Here is a 22,158-nt window from a genome sequence, read left to right on the forward strand (position 1 = left end):
GACATTTATTTCATACCATCGATGCCAGAAAAAAAGTACATTTATTTTTTTGTATTTTGAGAATTGACTAAGAACCGTATAAAGATTATTGTGCGATAATTCAAAACCAGGTTAATATACTTCTTGAAGATATCGGTAGATACAGAACTTTACACAATTTAAAACAATTACCAATATGTCTTATTTTTAAAAATTATTATGCACAATAAGCATCGATACATTTCCTAATACCTAAACTTTTGCCTATTACCACGAACATTTAAAAGGTCCACACAGAAGGAAAAGATCAAAATTCCTTTAAAGAATAGAGTAAAGGCACTGCCTACTTAAAAGGTCATTCTCCACATTAAAGGTTATCCCCAATCCACAAGTAATAACTTTTATTGTTAGGAATAAAACCTTTTAAGTTCTACCCTATGTCCACTGTACAGCAATGCAGTAGCAAGAAGGTTGTACCTCAGTTGTTAAGGAGGGTCTTCAGCTCACATGTTTTGCAGCAGGCACCAATAAGCACAGAGAAGAGCGAAAGGAGCAGAAAAGAGGATAGCTATATATAATATGTGAAAAGAAGAAACACAGAAGTGAAGAAATTAGTGGAAAATAAAGGTCTTAGAAATCTAATAAATAAAAACTGACAGAATATTGATTTTAGAAATGAAAAACAGTGATATCACCACAAATTGTTACACAACTGTTATATTATCAATAATTGGTGCCTATTATTGTGACATTTCCAAATTTAATTTGCCTTATAAAAAGAGCATCCCAATGCTTTTTGTCAATTAATCAAAAGATTCACTCTCTGGTATTTCTCCCTTTTATGGTCCACATGCCCTGCATAACCCCAACTGTTTGGTTTACTTTCAAGGTGGAATAAGATCATAATAGTGTTATTACGAAAAAAATATCTAAAGGAAACCTGCCATATTGAAGCTGCAGTCCGATTATGGAAGGCAATTTTTAAAGAAAAAATGAATTGACATATATATATAATTTTGTGGGAAAAAATTAGCATGACTTGTAACTTATTATTAAAGAAGGTGTCCACTACTTTAACACTGATGGTTTATCCTTAGGATAGGTCATCAATATCTGATCTGTGGGGGTGCGACAAACAGCAACCCCACCAAACAGCTATTCCCAATGACAGGGGTAGCTAGTACTGCTCAGTTACAGAGCGTGGCTCTGTTGACGGTTTAGTGGCCGTGGCTTAGTACTGCACATCTGCCCCCTATTCAAATCCAATTGATTTGAATAGGGGGCAGATGTGCAGTACTAAGCCACAGTGGCGGACAGGCCATCAATGTTAAAGTAGTGGACAGCCCCTTTAAAGTTCATACTCATTCTAAGCTTAAGAGTCCATGTCCACTCTATTACTTAAAAGTATGTATACAGAGATCAATGTCAATCACTTTGTAAGACTCCCAGAGGTGAGTGAATCATATCAAATCTAATTTAATTTGCCTTGAACTTTATAAAAAAATAAGATACGTGTGCATCCAAAATTTTTGTGATTCCCTTTAGCAAATCTAGCTAACTAGTAAAACAAATTTCCCGGCCTAATTTGAGAAAATCTGGTAAATTCAAATTTCAGCAAATTTGCTTACTCAATGGAGTATTAAGAATAATCAGGAATTAAAATGACAACATAATAAGTCATATTTAATCTTTTCCCTGAAACCTATATCAATCTACAGAGCTTCTACTGCTCTTAGTCATGCCGTCTGCAGCTGGCACTGTCTGTTCAATGTGACAGTTTCTCTTCACAGGAAAACTCCAAAAAAGTTTATAGACTGCATAAAAGTACATTAAATGGCCTCAGGGGAAGATATACGAGAGATTCACCCAAGGTAGTAATGCAACACCAGGTGTCACAACGGACGCAGCAAAGTGTATCAGATTTCCGATACTGATTCTGTGAGCACCAGCAAAGATTATATGGTGAAATACACAAAAATTAGACTTTTAATGAGGTATTCTTGCAACCAAAAGAATATAAAGTTGTTTATGTTTATATACATTTTTGTATTAATTATAATATATAAAAATTATGTTCAACATCTTGAAGTTTCTAAAACAAAGCTGTACATTAAAACTATTTCAAGCTATAAAATATTTCATTTTCTTTCTAGAGTTTCTACAAAAACATGAAAGGATGGAACAAAAGTCAGTGCTTTCTGGTTGGAAAACAAGTCGTTGGCATTTTCAGTTACAGACATTGACCACATCAAGACCAATGACCTATATTTACATTATCAACTGTGTCCCTGCCTTTGATGCAGGCTTACATGCTGAGCCCGCATCTTTCTCCACATATGGTGGTTGATTTAATCAGTTATCAAGTGCCTAAAGCAGTCACGAGTGAATCCGAGATCCACCTCGCCTGTTAGCCAGTTAAATGCTGCTGTCAATCACAGCGGCATTTAACACATGTAGACAGGAAACATCATTGATCCAGTCCATTGACATGCCTGTCACATGATCACGAGGCGCCAATGGGTTGTCATGACAGGCGGGGATGTGCTGAAGACCCCTTTGCCTCCTATCATGATCCTCCTGTTAACACTGGCCCATGACCATCATTCCTAGGAGATTGGGATTTTTGCTATACAGAGCAGTGCTGATCTGTATAGCACAGGTGATCAGCAGCTTCAAGTTTCCAAAGAAGACTATTAAATACCATAAAAGTTTAAAAAAAAAAGTTTTTTAAAATATTAAAAAACCCCTCAAAAATTCAAATCACTCCCCCAAAATAAAATAATTAAAAAAAAACACACAAATTTGGTATCGCCATGTTCAGAATGTTTGATATTTCAAACTACAAAATAAATTAGTCTGATCAGTAAATGGCATAATGAGAAAAAAAAGAGTCAGAATTAAGTTTTCTGTTGCCGCAACATTGCAACAAAATGCAATAAAAGGTGATTAAAAATCGTATCTATCACAAAATGGTAAAATATATATATAAATAAATATAAAAAAAATTAGCTCAGAGCACAAAATATAAGCCATCACAAAGCTCCAAATCCCAAAAAATGAGAACGTTATGGGACTTGGAAAATGACGACAAAAGCAAAATTTTATTTTGACAAATGTCTGTGTTTCAGTACTTAAATAAAAAAAGAATAATTATACATGTTTTGTATACCCATACTGACCTGGGAAAGCATATCACTAGGTCAATTTTACTACATATTGTACAGGGTAAATAAAAAAAAATAAAAGAAATTGTGGAATTGCACTTTTTTTGCACTTTCACCGCACTTGGAATTTTAGTTACCGTTTTCCAGTACACTATGGAATGAATGGCATGATTCATAAGTACAACTTGTCCCACAAAAAAAACAAACTAATATGGCTATTGATGGAAAAATAAAAAAGTTATGGCTCTTGGAATAAGGGGAGGAAAAAACGAAAATGGAAAATAGCCCGGGGATGAAGGGGTTAATATAAATTTAAAAAAAGGTGAGAAGACAAATAGTACAAATATTTGTTCAAGGAATGTTAGACATGATGATCTTTCCCAGCAAAAACGCAGCAAAAAGACTCAATGTGAACTCATCCTAAGGCTGGGGCCACACGGGGCACTACTGCGATCCACTTGCATGAGACTCGGCTCGTGCTGGCAGTACAGCAGAGCCGAGTGTCATGCCTGTGTCCTTGCAACTGAGGTCCGTTCGTGCGAGCAGACCTCAGCTGCAGGGGGCGGGCCGGCACTCAGGAGGGGAGGGAGAGATTTCTCTCCCTCTCTACTGCGTAGCCGGCTATTGCCATTCTCGCACTGCACTAGCAGTACACCGGTGTACCGCGAGTGCAGTGCGATTTTTCTCTCGCCCCATTCACTTGAATGGGTGCGAGAGAAAGAGACTCAGCTTACAATCGCAGCATGCTGCGATTGTTTTCTCAGTCCGATTAGGGCTGAGAAAATAATCGCCCATGTGTGCTGACACACAGGCTAGAATTGGTCCGAGGGGAATGCGATGTTTTATCGCACTCCACTCGCACTGTTTTTCTCGCCGTGTGGCTTAGGCCTAAGACTATGTGCCGATAGTTTATTTAGAAGGTTTCTTCAGAGGATCTTTTCCAAATCCTCCTAAAAAATGCTTAAAAAACTCTATGGGAAATCGGCTTTTCCATTCATATGACTTTTTTTAAGCTTTTTTTCCCGAAGAATGTATAAAAAATGCCTGGTGAAAAAAATGCATGCCACCTCTTTGAAGCCAATCTTGGAAAAAGCCTCTCCAAACACTTCAGAGAAAAATATTTTTACAAAATTCTTCAAAAATTCTTCAAAACTATTTCAGGAAAAGAAAAACTTTTCCAAAAACTCCCCCAAAATAAGCGTTTCCTTAACTGGTTTCTGCTTGAAAAAATCCATCTGGACTTAACCTAAATTTTTTTAACAATAATAATTATAAAATAAATAGTACCTTATGCCATAAAATAGATCTTGATGGTAAATCTGAGTGCAGTTAACATTTTGTGTTATCCTGTTCATACAAGTGTACAAAAAAAGTTAAATAATATGACTGAACTGGTCTAGTGCCAGCAGTGTGACAACTTATTTGGGATCTAGAACATCCCTTACCTCTTTCACACTGGGGTCCCGTAAAGCCATAGGTGCAGGCGCATCGATTTGGAGCTACACATCGTCCACCATTTAGACATCCATGTTCACAGACAGCTGTAAATTACAATGCTAAAGGTTTATATATATAAAGAATATCTTTCAAAACATAAAAGCAATGGAACTGAGCAGGAAAACTTTTAAAATTCGTAATATTTGGTCTTCTGGATACAAGACACTACTAAAATAAATTATAATATCATCATAAAGTTAATTTGTTTCAGTAATTAAATACAAAAAGGTAAAGTCAAATATTATATAGAGTAATTACGCGCAGGGTGATCTATTTCAAGTGTTTATTTCTGGTAATGTTGATGATTATGGCTTACAGTCAATGAAAACACAAGAGTCATTATCTCAGAAAATTAGAATCTATATATATAATTGCCTTATTCTGTCTGTCTGTCTGTCTTGCTCCAAAATGACGTCATTACAGTGACAACCGTCGCTACAGCGCTTGCGCTAAAGAGCCTGCGACCAACGGCTCATCTAAGGCTCCCTGCACACGTAACCAGTGTACACATTGGGTTACTAAGCAAAGCGCTTTGTTTAGTTACCCGATATTTACCCTGGTTACGTGTGCAAGGAGCCAGCGCTAAGCGGAATACGCTGGTAACCAAGGTAAATATCGGGTAACCAAGCAAAGTGCACAGGGAGCCTAACTGAACAGCCCGGACAGGACGACGCTCGACACTTCTCCGCTCGGCTTCGCCCCCCCCACCGAACACACACACACCTGGATAGTCACCTGTCCCCAGCCATGCAGTCCCCGGCACTGATGTCCTCAGCACCATGGGCCCGCTCGGCTCCACCCACCCTGCACTCCGCCCCCGCACACATTAGGCTGCTTTCACACTTGCGTTGTGAGGCATCCGTCACAGTGCGTTGTGTGACGCATGCAAATAGTGAGCTAATAAAGTAAGGGATTCCTGTAAAAGAACGTTTTGAGTTTTTTTTTTTTAACGTTTCGCCAGGAAAAGGAGATTTTGTGGTCGGGAGGAGAGAGAGAGGTGACCATAAATCCCCTGAGTGACCGCTGTGAGCAGCGCGATCAGCTGTGCCGTCACTCAGGTGACCCGTGGCCACAGCTGCAGTCCTCCACCCGAGCAGCACCATGGGTCCGCTCAGCTCCACCCACCCTGCACTCCGCCCACGCACACATTAGGCTGCTTTCACACTTGCGTTGTGAGGCATCCGTCACAGTGCGTTGTGTGACACATGCAAATAGTGAGCTAATAAAGTTTTTTTGGTTTTTTTAATGTTTCGCCGGGAAAAGGAGATTTGTGGTCGGGAGGAGGGAGAGAGTGAGAGGTGACCATAAATCCCCTGAGTGACCGCCGTGAGCCGCGCAATCAGCTGTGCCGTCCCTCAGGTGACCCGCGGCCACAGCTGCAGTCCTCCACCCGAGAGCTGTGTCCGCGGGTCACCTGAATGAGGGCAAAGCTGATCGCGCGGCTTACTTCAGTTGATGCGTGGAGCTGATAGAGAGCGGTCGTGTTCTACTGCCGCTCCTGTCAGCTTCATGTAGCAGAGCTGAAAGCGTCATGGGACCTTTGTGGATTACGTAGGACCTGGAGGGGTATTTGGGGGTTTAATAAAGTGGTGAAAGAGGGGTTTTTTTTGTCTTTTATTCCAAATAAAGGATTTTTTGGGTGTATGTGTTTATTTTCTTTAACTTACAGGTTAATCATGGAAGGTATCTCGGGGAGACACCTGCCATGATTAACCTGGGACTTAGTGGCAGCTATGGGCTGCTGCCATTAACTCCCTATTACCTCGATTTCCACCGCACCAGGGCAATTCGGGATGAGCCGGGTAGAGTCCCGGGACTGTCGCATCTAATGGATGCGTCAATCCCAGGCGGCTGCTGGGTGATATTGTTAGGCTGGGGGCTCCACATAACGTGGGGCTCCCTTCCTGAGAATACCAGCCTTCAGCCGTCTGGCTTTATCTTGGCTGGTATCAAAATTGGGGGGGACCGCACGTAGTTTTTTTTAAATTATTTATTTATTTATTTTACTGCACGGTATAGACCCGCCCACCGACAGCTGTGATTGGTTGCAGTGAGACAGCTGTCACTCAGCGTGGGGGTGGGTCTGACTGCAACCAATGATAGGCGCCAGTGGGCGGGGGAAGCAGGGAATACGAGATTGAATAATGAGCGTCCGGCATTTTCAAAAGAGGAAAAGCCGCCGGAGCTTTGTGACAGCCGTACATCACCGCGCCCGTGATCGGTGAGTATGAGAGAGGGGGGGACAGGAGGGAGAGAGACCAGGAGTGATTTTAAACGATTTAGATCGTTCTGCTGGACATGCTGCGCCTGCTCAGTAGAACGTGACGGAATTTGTCAGCGGATTCCGCCGCATAGCGCATAGCTTGAGGTTGAGAAACAGGCACTCCAGTCTATTCGTAATAATTCGAATATAATTATTAAACCAGCGGATAAAGGGGGAGGTATAGTGGTTATGAATAAATCTACTTACTTAAATGAAATCAAAAGACAATTGTCCGATACAAATACCTATACTAAGATACCACAAGACCCCACGTTCAGAATTCAACAACTTATTCATAATGTTCTCTCTCACTTTGCTGCCAGTAAGGTCATTGACAACAAAACCGTTACATTTCTTACCAATTCCCATCCAATCACTCCAGTCCTTTATATTTTACCGAAAATTCATAAATCTCTACAGAATCCTCCGGGACGCCCGATTGTGGCCTCCACGGACTCTGTGTTAGCTCCTTTATCGATTTTCCTTGAAAAATTTCTCACGCCATTTGCTAAACAAACAAAATCCTTCATATTAGATACAGGGGATTTCCTAACCAAAATCAAAAATCTAAATCATATATCTCCTGACAGTATTCTAGTGACTATGGACGTGAATAGTCTGTACACTTCCATTACTCATGACCTCGGGATAGATGCAGTAAAATCCACATTAGAAGGATCCGATATAGCTGAGGACATTAAGGATTTCGTTTTACAACTACTTAATATCGTTTTGAGGGAAAATTTCTTCCTTTTCGGGGATGAATATTTCCTTCAAATTCGTGGAACCGCGATGGGGTCCAATATGGCCCCCGCGTATGCTAACCTTTATATGAATGCTTTTGAGATATCACATGTATACCTCCACTCCTTCTTTGACAACATTATCTGTTGGTATCGTTACATTGACGATGTTTTTTTCATCTGGAACAACGACACAACTACCCTTGAGACCTTCATCAGTGACCTTAATTCCATTAGAGAGGAACTATCCTTTACTCACACCTTTAGCTATACCGAGGTAGTCTTCCTTGACACTAGAATTTCAAAAAATCAATTAGGCAAACTAAGCTCAGACATCTACACCAAACCAACTGACTGTAATGGTTTACTCTCTTTCAATAGCTGCCACCCGAAGGCCATAAAAACTAGTCTACCAAGATCGCAATTCACAAGAGTACGTCGAATTGTCATGGATAAGGAGGTTCTACCTCTACGCCTAAACGCTATGTCAGAAAAATTTCAGGAACGTAATTATCCTCTGACGCTCCTAAAACAAGAAACAGAACGTGCTCTTTACCAGAGCGATTCTGTTACAGAACCCAAATCACACTCTTCACGTATTCCGTTTGTACACAAATATCACCCGATAGTACCCAAAGTACAACACATTATTAAAAAACATTGGCCTCTCTTGCAAAAAGCGCATCCAGAGATTGATCCCTTTGTTCCACCACCTCTTATGTGTATGAAAAGATCTCCTAACTTACGTGATCGCTTAATTAGAGCGGATATAGGCCCGATTCACCGCAATCCAGTCCAAACTTTTCTAGGTCCAAAACGGAAAGGGACTTTCCCCTGCCTGAGTTGTGCGGCCTGCTCTAATGTCATCAAAGGCAGTTCTGTGACCCACCCCAGAACTGGTAGATCCTACCCAATTAAAGACTTTTATACCTGTGATTCTAATTTCGTCGTATATGTAGTTAAATGCCCATGCGGTTTGTTGTACGTAGGCGAAACCACACAGCACATACGGGATAGGATTGCAAGTCACAAATCGACAATACGTTGTAATAAAACTTGGCTCCCAATTCCACATCACTTTAAAGAGGCCCGTCATTCAGTCTCTCAATTGAGATTCCAAGTTCTGGAAAAAATAGAACGCCCAAGACGGGGTGGTAATCATATACAACTGCTTAAACACAGAGAGAGTTATTGGATCTATACTCTGCATACACTAACTCCGTTTGGTTTGAATAGGGAAATTGAATGGTCTATGTAATTGAAATCTAACATATTGTTTATTTTTTCTAACAGATATGAATATCTGATCTGCAATAAAATGGATCCTTACTCCTCTGCTCCTCTCCCCCTTCCCAAATCCCGTCCCGATGGGTAAGACTGGTACGGCACTTTGCACCTCCCTCCTTTTTTTCCCCTTCTATATTTTTTTTCCCCTTCTCTATTCTTTCCTCTCTCTACCCTTTATCCGTTTTGGTTCTTCTATATATCTAAATTACATTGACATTGGGCTTCCTCCCTTCCCCCCCCCCCCCCCTGTTCCCCCTCTCCCTTCCTCCCCCCCCCCCCCAAAAGACCCCCATTCCCCTTTCCTATTTTGAGTGTCAGTTCTACAACATGGCATCTTGCTGTATTTTCTACATAGGGGCTGGCGTTAGTACACACACATATTCTCCTGTTTGGGCTTCGAGAAGATGATGCCTGCGGCTCAGCACAGCATCATCTCCTCGCTTGTGATACCATGCACCGTTACACAAGGGGTCATTGACCGCGTTGGCGCGCTAGGTCACTTCTCCTTTTGGCCACCACGCATGCGCAGTTGCGCGGCGTTAGTTTCATAACATGGCTACCTGTTGTCAGTCCCACACAAAGGTGGGCGTTTATAACACACGTGGTGACGCTACAACGTGATCCTCCTGTCAACATATATATTCTCCTACTCGAGTTCTGAGGAGATGATATCTGCGCCTGCGCGCAGCGTCATCTCCTCGGCAGAGATATGATTTGCCCTGACCACGCAGGCGCGCTAGATCATCCCTTCTCCCGATTCTCGGCCATCACGCATGCGCAGACGCGCAGCGTCGGCTCTGTAACGTGGCAACATGCTGTTATTTCAGGGGCGGGCGCTGGTGCCGTGTGCGGTGACGTCACGGCGCCATCCCCCCTGTCTATATATACAGTCTCTGGGCTCTGATGAGATGATATCGGCGCCCAGCGCACGACGTCATCTCCTTGCCATTGTTATGTTACACCCCTACACATGAGGCCGTGTACCGCGCACGCGCATCAGGTCATACCCTTTCCTTCGATTCCCAGTCATCACACAGGCACTGCATACTAATGACCTGATCAGCTGGGAGCTTACCACGTGAGCTCCATGACGCCAATACCCCTCCCACTTACTATGTATTTAAAGTGCCACAATACAGCTGACACTAGCCGTCCTATACAGCCAAGGCACGTGAGTGCTGGCGTCCACACAGGCTCAGGTAAGATTACATTTTCCAGATTTCCTCACTCTATGTTTATACTGGGCTGACTTTCCTATTCCTTCTCATACATAGAAAATACATCCCAGGCGTTCCTGGTATCCCATCCATACCCTATATGTAACTACCACGTCTATATTGATTCAGGTAATCTATTTGCTTACACCACTTCCTCTATACATATATATTCCTAGCTTTATACATACAGATATCTATTTTATATTTTAGCATTCTCCCTGGAATACAGAACTATTAGTGACAGGTAGTATCACCTGTTTTTTTCACCACCTTAATCTGTTCTTTCACTACCTCATGCTGCTACCAGTCTCTTGAAAAACCTCCCCTTGCTCCACCTTCCTTTGCCTTTGCTCCCATTGTTATGTACCTGCGTATATACATATGACGGATGTATTCTGCATTCTTGACTTACTATAATCTAGAATTGATCTACTTGTTTATGTCTATGTGTGTGCATTATGCGTGTATGTATATGTATATGTATGTATGTATATGTATATATATATGTACATGTCTGTATGTACGTACATCTTTCGTATATCACCGACGAGATTCATGTTCACTTTCTTACAAAATCGCAAAGTAGCATAATATTATTTGTTTTGTACTAATTGTATATGTTTATGCTCTATTTTTCACAACAGACTCTGTGAACAAGGCCTGTGGCCGCAACGTCAGAGCTATTTTCTGTCTTTAGTTCAATTCCTTTGCAAGGTTTTTTTGAATTTTCAATAAAATTAATACATTATTTATCACATTGAGTGTGCAGTGTACCTCTACTTGCATAGCGCATAGCGGCGAAATCCGCCACCATAGACAATCATTAGACACCTTGGTGGATTCCAATGGAATCTGTCACTGTGCGTTATTTTTGCCCGACGCTGCATCAAAATAACGACTCCGTGTCGTCCAGCGGATGCAATGCAGACACTTGCGTTACAGTGCGACGTCAATACAAGTCTATGGAGAATAGCGCAGTGCGTTAATCGACTGCGCTATTCTCCATAGTGGTGGATTGCTTTGAACGCAAGTGTGAAAGCGCCCTTACCTCGCAGGATGGGGGCACATGTCCGGATGGTAGCTGCACCACAATGGGGGCACATACCAGCATTGGGCCACATCACAGCATCAGCATATTTTTACTTAACTTTACACTCTTCTTTCATTACAAGCCATGGACATCATTAAACATTAGACTCATCTATTAAAACTGTTCCTTCTGTTGTTTGTCATTTTAAAACCAATAAACAATTATAATAACCCATCCAGTCCATTCATTACCTTATTATTCAATCTGCTAACCTACATACACATTCTAGACTACCCAATACATTAGAATCGCGCCACCTTCTTGTATTATATAAGACCAACTGAAAAAATAATTTTAAACTCAGAAATGTTGGCTTGCTGAAAAAGTGTGTACAGTAAATCTACTCAATACTTGGTCGGGGCTCCATTTGCATGAATTACTGCATCAATACGGCGTGGCATGGAGGCGATCAGCCTGTGGCACTGCTCAGGTGTTATGGAAGACCAAGTTACTTTGATAGCAGTCTTCAGCTCGTCTGAATTGTTGGGACTGGTGTCTCTCATCTTCCTCTTGACAATACCCCATAGATTGTCTATAGGGTTTAGGTCAGGCGAACTTGCTGGCCAATCAAGCACAGTGATATTGTGGTTATTAAACCAGGTATTGGTACTTTTCGCATTGTGGACAGGTGCCAAGTCATGCTGGAAAATGAAATTTCCATCTCCAAAAAGCTTGTCGACAGAAGAAAGCAAGAAGTGCTCTAAAATTTCCTGGTAGATGGCTGTGCTGACTTTGGTGTTAATAAAACACAGTGGACCTACACCAGCAGATGACATGGCTCCCCAAACCATCTCTGATTGTGCAAACTTCACACTGGGACCATTAATATGCTTAGATAAAGCACTCTGTGAACAGCCAGCTTCTTTAGCAATAACCTTTCATGGCTTACCCTCCTTTTGGAGTGTGTCAATGACTGCCTTCTGGGCATCTGTCAAGCCAGCAGTCTTCCCCATGATTGTGTAGCCTACTGAACCAGACTATGGGTCCATTTTAAACACTTTGGAAGCCTTTGTAGGTGTTTTGTGGTAATTATTCTATTTTTTTGAGATAATGTTTGGGTTTTTATTGGCTGTAAGCCATAATCATCAACATTAATAGAAATACACACTTGAAATAGACCCCGCTGTTTTTAATGACTCTATATATGTGTTTCCTTTTTTGTATTGAATTACTGAAATACATTAACTTTTTGATGATATTCTAATTTATTGAGATGCACTTGTATATCTTCTGTCAGTCTCTTTCTCAAACATGGACAACTGTAGATATTTCTAGGGATATTGAATATCTTACAATCTAATACCTCAAAATGTATCCGAAATGTCATTTGTACTGTAATACTTCATTCAGTTTAGATCGTCAGTAATTTCATGCATATTTCCATTTCCTTCCTTAATGAATGTGTTTGTACGTCCCTGGAGCCCACACTAAGACGAAGTTCCCACGATGAGTATTTGGTGCATTTCTGACCCTGAGTAGTTTTGCTGTGGTCAATTTCTCTTGCTATAACTATGGAATTTTTTAGGTGGATTTTCGCCACAGATTTGAATGACATGAGGAAGAAAAGCTGCAGGTAAAAAAATGCATATGTGTTTTTGTATATTTCCGCAGTAGAAGCACACTAAAACCTAATGTAATCCTTACATGACTTTATCAATAAACCTAAGTAACAGGAAGGAAGTTTCCAAAATAAAGCAGTTTTATTTAAAGCATGACATATCAAAAAGTGACAAGAACAACACCTGAAAAAAACGTGATAAAAATGCATGTAAAAAAAACACAAGAAACCTAATTTACCTAATTGGTGGTGTAATGCTGCAGAAATTGTGCTTTAATAAGGCACCAAATACTCAATGTGGGAACTCAGGCTTGGGGCGTGTGCACACAATGTTTTTTAAACTCAGGTGAACCCACCAAGTTTTTAAAGCAGAAGGCGCTTCACGAAACTTTAAATTTTTTTCCTGAAGTGTCTGTTATGTTGTTATTTTGGTTCCTCTCTGAGTATTTTCCCAACAATTTTGTGTTTTTGGAGGGTGTCCCCATGGTATTTGTCTTTAATTTGTGTTGTTTGTAAGTATTTTTTTTTTACTTAATTGAATAATGAAGATGCAAAAGCAATTTTGTTAGCAAAATTGGTGGCAAAACACTTCAAAAGATGTCTGGTTATTTTCTTGTCTTTATTTAAGGGGAAAAACTATATGGGGGTAATGACTTTCCCATTGATTTATTATAATGTACAGCGCAGAATACACCAGAAGAATGGACATATCAATTCATTTAACCGCTTGGCGTCTTTGGAAGAGATGGGTGAACCGACGTCTTTGGTAGAGATGGGTGAACCAGCAGATATTCGGGTTCAGCAGATCAAGCTGGATTAAAAAGTCCAGTTTGGGACCGAACTTGAACCAGAACTTGCCCCTGGATGCCAAAACCCATATAAGTCTAAGGGACCCAAACTTAAATGTCATAAATTAGTGTTAGTAATAAGGGTTAGGGAGCTGTTAAATTTAGCAAAATGGGGATTAAAGCAGGACAATTATACTTGCTGAGTCTCCCACACTGATGTCACACTGCTTCAGGGTCCGCTGATTAAACCTCATGCATTTTCACTGCTTCCCCCACCCACCCTCTCTGACAGAGTCTGTGATTGGTTGCAGTCAGACTGCCGGCGTCTATAATTTGTTGCCCTCACAGTAGCTGTCTGAGAGTGGAGTGTAAAAATAAATAAATAATTGGAAAAAATGGCGTAGGGTCCCCAGTATTCTGATACCCAGCGCAGATAAAGCAGATAGCTGGAGTCTCTAGCCCTAGCTGTGTGCGTTATCTTGACTGTGCATCAAAACGCAAAGGACCTCATGAGGCTCTTTTAAATTATTTAAATAAATAATTTTAAAAAACGGTGTGCGGTTTCTCTGTTTGTTTTTATTTTTTATACTTACACAATTAGTAAAGGTGGGTCTAATAGACTACTCCCTTTTACTATCCGCGGACTTGATGACAGCTGTGATTTTTCAACAAATTACACCTTCCATTAAAGGGAACCTGCCATGTAGAATATGCGATCTGACCTATCAGCAGACGCATGTGTGCCCTAATTACACCTTCCTGCCCATTCCTGTGTTATAAAATTGTGTAATATGAAAGTAATAAAAATCGTTTTATTACTTTCATATTCCCTATGTAAATGAGCAGGGTCTCTAGCCCCATGGGTGTCTCATCGCCCTGTGGGCCACTACATGCTTTCCAAGCTATCACGCCCCTGTGGGAGTGATACCATGGATTTACATCAGCGACGGGACCGTCACTACTTCAGAATCTCGCGTGTGCACGCGCTTACCATTCTCGTCGCCTCATCCTGGTGTTTGATGTCGGCTTCTGACGTGCACTGCGCATTCTCAGAAGACGCCTGCGGTTCCGGTCATGCGCAGTCAGAAGCTGCAAAGCTAGTACCAGGATGAGGCAGCGAGAATGGTAAGCGCGCGCACGCTCGAGATTCTGAAGTAGCGACGGTCACGTCGCTGATGTAAAGCCATGGTATCACACCCACAGGGGCGTGATACCATGGAAAGCATGTAGACGCCCACAGGGCGATGAGACACCCATGGGGCTAGAGCCCCTGCTCATTTACATAGGGAATATGAAAGTAATAAAACGTTTTTTATTACTTTCATATTACACAATTTTATAACACAGGGATGGGTAGGGAAGTGTAATTAAGGCACAAATGCATCTGCTGATAGGTCAGAACACATATTCTACATGACCGGTTCCCTTTAACCCCTTATATTGTTCCCATTGCCACCACTACAGAGCAATCGAGATGAGCCGGGTAAGTGCCAGAATTGGCACAATCTAATGGATGCACCAGTTCTGGGAAGGCTGCGCCCTGCTATTTTTAGGCTGGGAAAGGTCCAATAACCATGGGTCTTCCCAGCCTGACAATACCAGACCCCAGTTGTCTGCTTTATCTTGGCTGGGTATCAAAATTGAGGGGACCGCCTGTCGGTTTTTAAAATTATTTATTTAAATAATTTTAAAAAAGTTGCATGTGGTCCATCTTATTTTGGTATACAGCCAAGAAAACACACAGTTGAGGGCTGCAGCCTCCAGCAATCTGCTTTATCTGTGCTGGGTATCAAAATACGGGGGACCCTATGCCATTTTCCCAAATTATTTATTTATTTTTACATTCCACATTCATTACAAAGACAGCTAGCGTGAGGGCAACCAATTACAGATGCCATCACACTGGCAGTCTTACTGCAACGAATCACAGATGCTGTCACAGAGGGTAGGCAGGGAAAGCCATGAATATGCATGAGGTTTAATGTATGGACTTAGAACCAGTGTGACAGCCACGCGGAGACTCAGTAATTATAACTGTCCTGCTTTAATCCCATTTTGCACTTTTTGTTTATCCGAGTGGCCAAACCCGAACAGTAACACAGATTTCTCTGAGAAGTCCGTGTTCGATGTCCATGCACGGACACCAGGTGTCTGCTACGAACCCCGAAGTTTACAGTTTGGGTTCGTCCATCACTAGCCTTTGGAAACCTAAGGCAGTTAAAAGATGTTAAAAAGACTGAACATATGCACAGCAAGTTCTTTATACAAAGCAATGCATACGTATGTTCATCATTTTGAGCATTCTCTGATAAGTCTTTCAGATGGTTTTTGCTGCTGAATGTGCATGAAAAAGACAGACAATGTGCGCACATATTCTTAGGCCCCCTTCACACGCACGTGAAAATAACGAACCGTTTTTTCACGGACATATTAAAGGGGTGGTTTGCTCCCCGTGTGCCGTGTTTGTGGCACATGCGTGTTCTCCGTGTGTTATTATGTATAACACACGGAGAATGGAAAGTCCCGCCTTACCTGATTCTTCCGGAGCGGTCTGTGGTGCTGAATGACAGTGTCCGGCACAGGCCACGCCCCGCTGACGCTGCTTCAGGCCCCCAGTGAAGAAGATGCGTTGTTCAAATTCACTGGGGGTTGGATGCAGGTGACAGCTGCGGCAGAGATGTGTTTTTTTTATTTTTACAATGACATGTGTGTTTATCTGGCACGTGTCACGTGGGCTCGCATCCACACTACATCCGTGTGGTACGTGTGCAGGCCGCGTGACACCCGTGCTGCCGGAGAAAAATGGACATGCCTCTGTATGGAGCACACGGGCTCACCTTTGCTCCACATGGAGGCACGGCCAATGGCTGAACACGTGCGTTCACATAAACCCATTGATTTTAATGGGTTTACGTGTGCCCATGTCTCCGATACATGCGGGCACGGACCTAGCACGTACCGGAGGCACGTGCGTGTGAAGGGGGCCTTAGGGTGTGTTAACATTGATTCTTTTTGCTGAATTTTTAGAAAAGAAACTCCTCATAACTTTTTGAGGAGTATTTTGTTTTCGAGAAGGATTTGCAAAGTTTCTGCTTCAAAACTTCAACAAAACGACTCGGTTTGAACACACTCTTAGGAGGGCTTTACACGTTGCGACATCGCTACCGATATATCGTCCGGGTCACGTCGTTAGTGACGCACATCCGGCGCCGGTAGTGACATTGCAACGTGTAAATCCTAGGTGCGACGATGAATGAGCACAGAAGCGTACAATATCGCTGATCTGTGTAACGACGTTCATTTCCATAATGTCGGTTCGACCACAGGTACGATGTTGTTTGTTGTTCCTGCAGCTCCACACATCGCTGTGTGTAAACCCGCAGGAGCGACAAACATCTCCTTACCTGCGTCCCGACGGCAATGCGGAAGGGAGAAGGTGGGCGGGATGTTATGTCCCGCTCATCTCCGCCCATCCGCTTCTATTGGCCGGTTGATTAGTGACGTCTCGGTGACGTCGCTGTGACCCCCCTTGAAGGAGGGATTGTTCGGCAGTCACAGCAACGTCGCCGAGCAGGTATGTGCGTGTGAAGCTGCCGTAGCGATAATGTTCGCTACGGCAGCAATCACCACATATCGCATGTGCGACGGGGCCGGGTAGTATCACGCTGGACATCACTAGCAATTGCTAGCGATGTCGCAGCGTGTACAGTACCCCTAACACTATGTAACTAAAGTTCCCTCCATTCTTGTGAGGATTTTTAAGATGTTGATTATTTTCCCAAGCACTTTGCAATTTTAACCACATAAGAACTTGAGACAAGTCCCGTAAGGGCCAAACAAAAATGGACCATGACCATGTCACCAACACCTGGGAGCTATATGTAACAAACAATGCTCTTCTGTTCAGCCCAATTCGTGACTGGCACAGACAATGTCTATACTATATATTTGCACCACCTCCCGAAGAATGCATTGAATGGTCTCATTGGAAAGCTAAGGAGACTATTTCATAGTTTGATGACACGCTGCTTGAATATTAGACTAACGGATACTTGTACTGACACAGATGTGAACATAGCCTAATGTGTGAGGACATGTTTGATTTCTGCAAAGCAAAATCGAGCTAAAGTCTTGTTTACACTTTGGCAATGTGGACTGCAGAAGAAAAAATGGTATTACACTTGTATTTTGTGAAACAAAGGGTTGTTTGTCCAGCTCAATCTGAAAAAATAAATGTAAGAGTGTGGGAAGAGAAGAAACGCCCTCCTGAAGACCTTGTATTACTGAAAAGCTTATTATTGCTGCAATTTCAATATTTTGATGTTTGATGCAATCGTTTAGGATGTAATTAAAGGGGTTCACTACTTGGACAACTCCTTTCATTCCCCATGCGTGCCCCCATAAAAATAAAAAAGCCTATATTCACCTCCGGTGCTGACACGGTTCCAGCTACATCAGAATTTGCGTTCCCAGGGCCCATTGTTATTATATGCAACCCCGCGATCAATCAATGTTGGCTTCTTTCATCCCACCTTTATATGGTTAAGTAATTAACAGGGAATAAGTGGCAGCCACAGTGGTCACTTCATGTTAATTACTTAACCATTCGAAGGCGGGGAGAATGAAGCCGGCGCCAATTGGTTGCGGTGCTCGCGTATCATAACAATGTCACATGGGCCCCAGGAACGCGAGTTCCGACATCAGTGGAACCGTGCCAGCACCGGAGGTGAGTATAAGCTTTTTTATGGGAAATGAGAAGAGGTTGTCCAAGTAGTGAATAACCCTTAAATGCCCCTCTATTCATTTGAGTTGGGAAAGTGAATGTATAAGTGTAGATACAGAGAATCAATCAGTTAACAGTTAGCCAGCTCTGCAAATAGGAAGAGATTTTGGGAGTAAGAAGACAGTAGCTCCTTTTTAGAGTGAGCCGGCAATTAGTAGTGGAGCAAAGGCATTGAAATCAGTGACAGTGAGTGTGACAGACTAGGCTGCATCCTGGATAAAGTGTCAATCTGGATCTTTATGGCCTGATCCTGGATCCTGTGAGATGGAACAGACAAGGAAGGAGAGCTCAGCTGCAGTGGGTACAGTAGGGTTCCCAATATAGCTGTCATTAGTGGGTAACCCTGAGACAGCACAGGCAAAGTGGGGCTGAAGAGGCAACATGTAGAACAAACCTGGAAATATTGGACTTACTAGGCTGGGACATGGGTACCGCATGGAAGTGGGCTGTGGTTAGTGAAGAACAGATAGAAAGAATAGAGTACTCAAGTCAGGCATGCCATACTGCTGAAATGATGTTTCTAGCAAGCAATGTTCTGCCTTATGTATTTGATATTACAGTAAAACATAGGATAAGAACAACAAGTGTTCTTCCTGCTGCCTACTGTATATATGTTTCACCAGTTCCACCAGTAATGTAAACTTTATTTTTACAAATGCTTAAATTCTTCCTTGCTATTGCTTTATATCTGGGATTCCAGTATCATCTGAGGGTATGTGACATGAATGGTAAAAATCTGAAAGGAATAACATCAAACACCCAGAGGAACCCATCCCACTGGTGTTTAGGGTCGAAACAGAACACCTTGTTATTGATAATATACTAAACTCTGGTAAGCAAAATATAATAACCACCATGAATTTTGCAGTTGTGGGAGATCAAAATATAATAAGTGGATATTAAATAAAAAGGTACTTACGTTGGCCACAATGTGTTCCCGTATAACCCTTCTGACAAACACAGTGATCATCGCCGCAGGTGCCGCCGTTCATACATCTGATGTTACACTGCTGAACTGCAAATAGAATGGTGGAAACATTATAGGACACAAGTAAATAACAAAGCAATACATAAACTACCGTATATAATATTATCACCAAAAAGGCATATATCGAAGATATTATAATACCCAAATGCTAGTACACATGTATTTTGTGCAGTTCAATAAAAGATATCTACGGTAACTCATAACGTTTTTCTTGGATGGCTTTACTATCTGAGTAATAAATTATACAGAGCTATACAAATATATGGTCATCTCTGTCTACAAAACAACACAACAATAACTACCATCTACTGTAAAGTTCAATATTTAGTCTGTCAGCAAAAAGTAACCCCCTAAACTATTCATATGCAGATATAGCTCTTTCAAACACAATATCAGCAATATGTTTACATGGTCAGTGAGTGTTACCTAGAAATCAGCACTTGAATTTATATGTAAATTAGGCTGAAGCGCTTTTGATTATCTGAATCCTTTGGCACTCCAGCTCTATCCCCCTCCCAATCCTGCCTCCCTCTGCTTAACTGATGTGTCCTTTGCCTGATGTCACACAGCATATAGGCTGTCAATCAAGCAGGAAGAGGTTGCACTGGGTAGGGAATAGAGCTGGAGTGATAGAGGTTTGAGATCTACAATAACCCTTCAGCCTCATTTGCACATTTGCATATCAATTCAATGCGGATTTCTCAGTAATGGAGGAATCAACTGAACATATAAAGGCATTGCTACGTTTAGGCTAGTTTCACACTTGCGCTATTTTGACGCAAACGGAATCCGTCATTAATGTAGTACAGTTCATTTATTTACAGTGGAAGCGCGTTACTATGGCGCGTGTGTGTGTCATGCAGTACCCGATTGTGTCCACACGATGTCGTGCTTCCACTGTAAATAAATGAACTGTACTACATTAGTGACGGATTCCGTTTGCGTCAAAATAGCGCAAGTGTGAGTGAGCCCTTAGAAATAAATAGTTTCTCTATGAAATCCGGCTGACAGATTCCCTTGAAACAAAAGAAAAAAATCCAGCAGTGTATATTCACTGTCTTATGAAATGTTGTTCTTTATATATACCTTACTTATACTATACTTATACTTATTGTATCTTAAGTAAAACATGGTGGTATATATGATAGATATAATGTTTAATTAGAGTTTTTATTTAAAAAATGTGGGTCCTTTATAGTCAATCTTTGATTTTATAATGGGAAAATATTTTTGCAATATGTAGAAGGGACCATAATGTAAATAATTAGTGGCATAGGTATAAATGGATGTTGCAGCCAGGTCCTAGGGCTAATTATCCTGGGCTACACTATCCAATGTAGTACCCCAATGAGGGAGGTGTACAAAAGAAGCCCAGGAAAGGTTCAAATTGTCAAGTCTTATGACAAGGCTTAAGTGAATGGGTGATGGATATGTAGCGCCCCTGACTGTATCAGGGTGCTACAGGGAACTGCATCCTGTACTCCAGGGTGCAGGGCCTACCAACTGTGGCTCCAGATTCTCATCAACAGTGTCACTGACATCTGCACTACAAATCCCAACCACACCTCACACCAGGGCTGGACAGACACACCAGTGGGTTGGTCAAGTTGGAGCACGGCCGCCCACCTAGGGGTCAGGCAGACTGGTGGGAGGGGAGACAAGGAGAAGAGAGTTAGCCCACAGAGAGTGAGGAGCGGGGGAGTTGGAGCTCCCAGGGAGGTCACATGTTGGGTCGCAGACGGTGGTCCGGGACCACAGGAGTCGGGGACCAGTATTAAGAACACTGGACAGGAGTGTAACAGACGCAATCTAGGAGGATTGTTGGCACCGGAAAGCCCAGCCACCTTACCGGTACTGAGCACGGTGGGGTACAGGACCCTAGATCGGGGAGTAGCTTCAAGCAACCTGATAATTAACCTGTGGAGGATAGTCTCTTTATGAACTTTCCCCAAGAGCTCAGAGATTGGAGGCATCAGCACACCGCGGGGGATAGGGTTCTCCAAAATACACAATCCACTGAACTCCCAAGTGCCAGCGACCAAGAGCACAGCTGCCATACACACGGGTAGCGGGGCCCCGAAAGCTTCAAGCCAAGGGGCCACAACTGTAAAACAATTTGTGAACGGAGGCAGGGCTCCGGACTTACCAAGTGACACTGGTGGGAGCGGGACCTGGACGGGCTCCCCCTGTAGAGACTGCGGTGCCTAGAGACTTTGGTTTACCATCTGTGTGAGTGTCTGTTTAATCCACCTGATCCAGCACCACAACTACCACAGTGAGTAATCTGACCCCTGCACCCTGCTTCCCAAGGCCAAGCCACCGGTTCCCCAAATCCCCACTATCCGGGACCTTCCCTACCTGCGGTGGGACTGACATCTGGATGCCACCCACCAACTGCCCCGGTACTCCCATCGGCAGTGGCGGTACTCCCGTTTACCGCAACCCGCAAGTGGCGTCACGAACATCCATCCCCTCTAAATACCCCCTTACATTTGAAGTGGCCGCAAGCCCCCGGGTCCGGAGACCCTCAAGCCACAGCAACCCCGGATCTGAGCAGTTCGACTGCTGCTGGGGTGGCACAGATATACCGGACTTGACAAGGGAGGAGTGGAGAGAGGTGGAAGATACATTTGATTCCTCAGTGTTGAGTACTAGGTACTGTTTGGTCCAGATAAAATTTATAAATAGAGTTTATTATACTACAGAAAGGTTGAAAAGATTAAGGATAGCCTGGAAATTCACGGAAGCCCCCTGTATTCTCCATTGGTTGCAATTAGTCAATAAATATATCCCAATATTTA

At 42.5% G+C, this 22,158-nt stretch overlaps 1 protein-coding gene across 2 annotated transcripts in view; it reads right to left on the bottom strand.

Annotated features, from left to right (window-relative positions):
- FBN1 (fibrillin 1) overlaps nt 1-22,158 on the bottom strand; it is a 385,311-nt gene that overhangs the window by 237,121 nt on the left and 126,032 nt on the right. For both annotated transcript variants that reach the window (XM_075345804.1, XM_075345803.1), the window contains exons 5-6: nt 19,289-19,384; nt 4,589-4,684 (exon numbers count right to left, since the gene is read on the bottom strand). In XM_075345804.1, coding sequence (XP_075201919.1) covers nt 4,589-4,684; nt 19,289-19,384 — 192 coding nt within the window. The remainder of the gene's footprint in view (nt 1-4,588; nt 4,685-19,288; nt 19,385-22,158) is intronic.

Source organism: Anomaloglossus baeobatrachus, chromosome 4, assembly GCF_048569485.1.
Source record: "Anomaloglossus baeobatrachus isolate aAnoBae1 chromosome 4, aAnoBae1.hap1, whole genome shotgun sequence".
NCBI classification, from domain to species: domain Eukaryota; kingdom Metazoa; phylum Chordata; class Amphibia; order Anura; family Aromobatidae; genus Anomaloglossus; species Anomaloglossus baeobatrachus.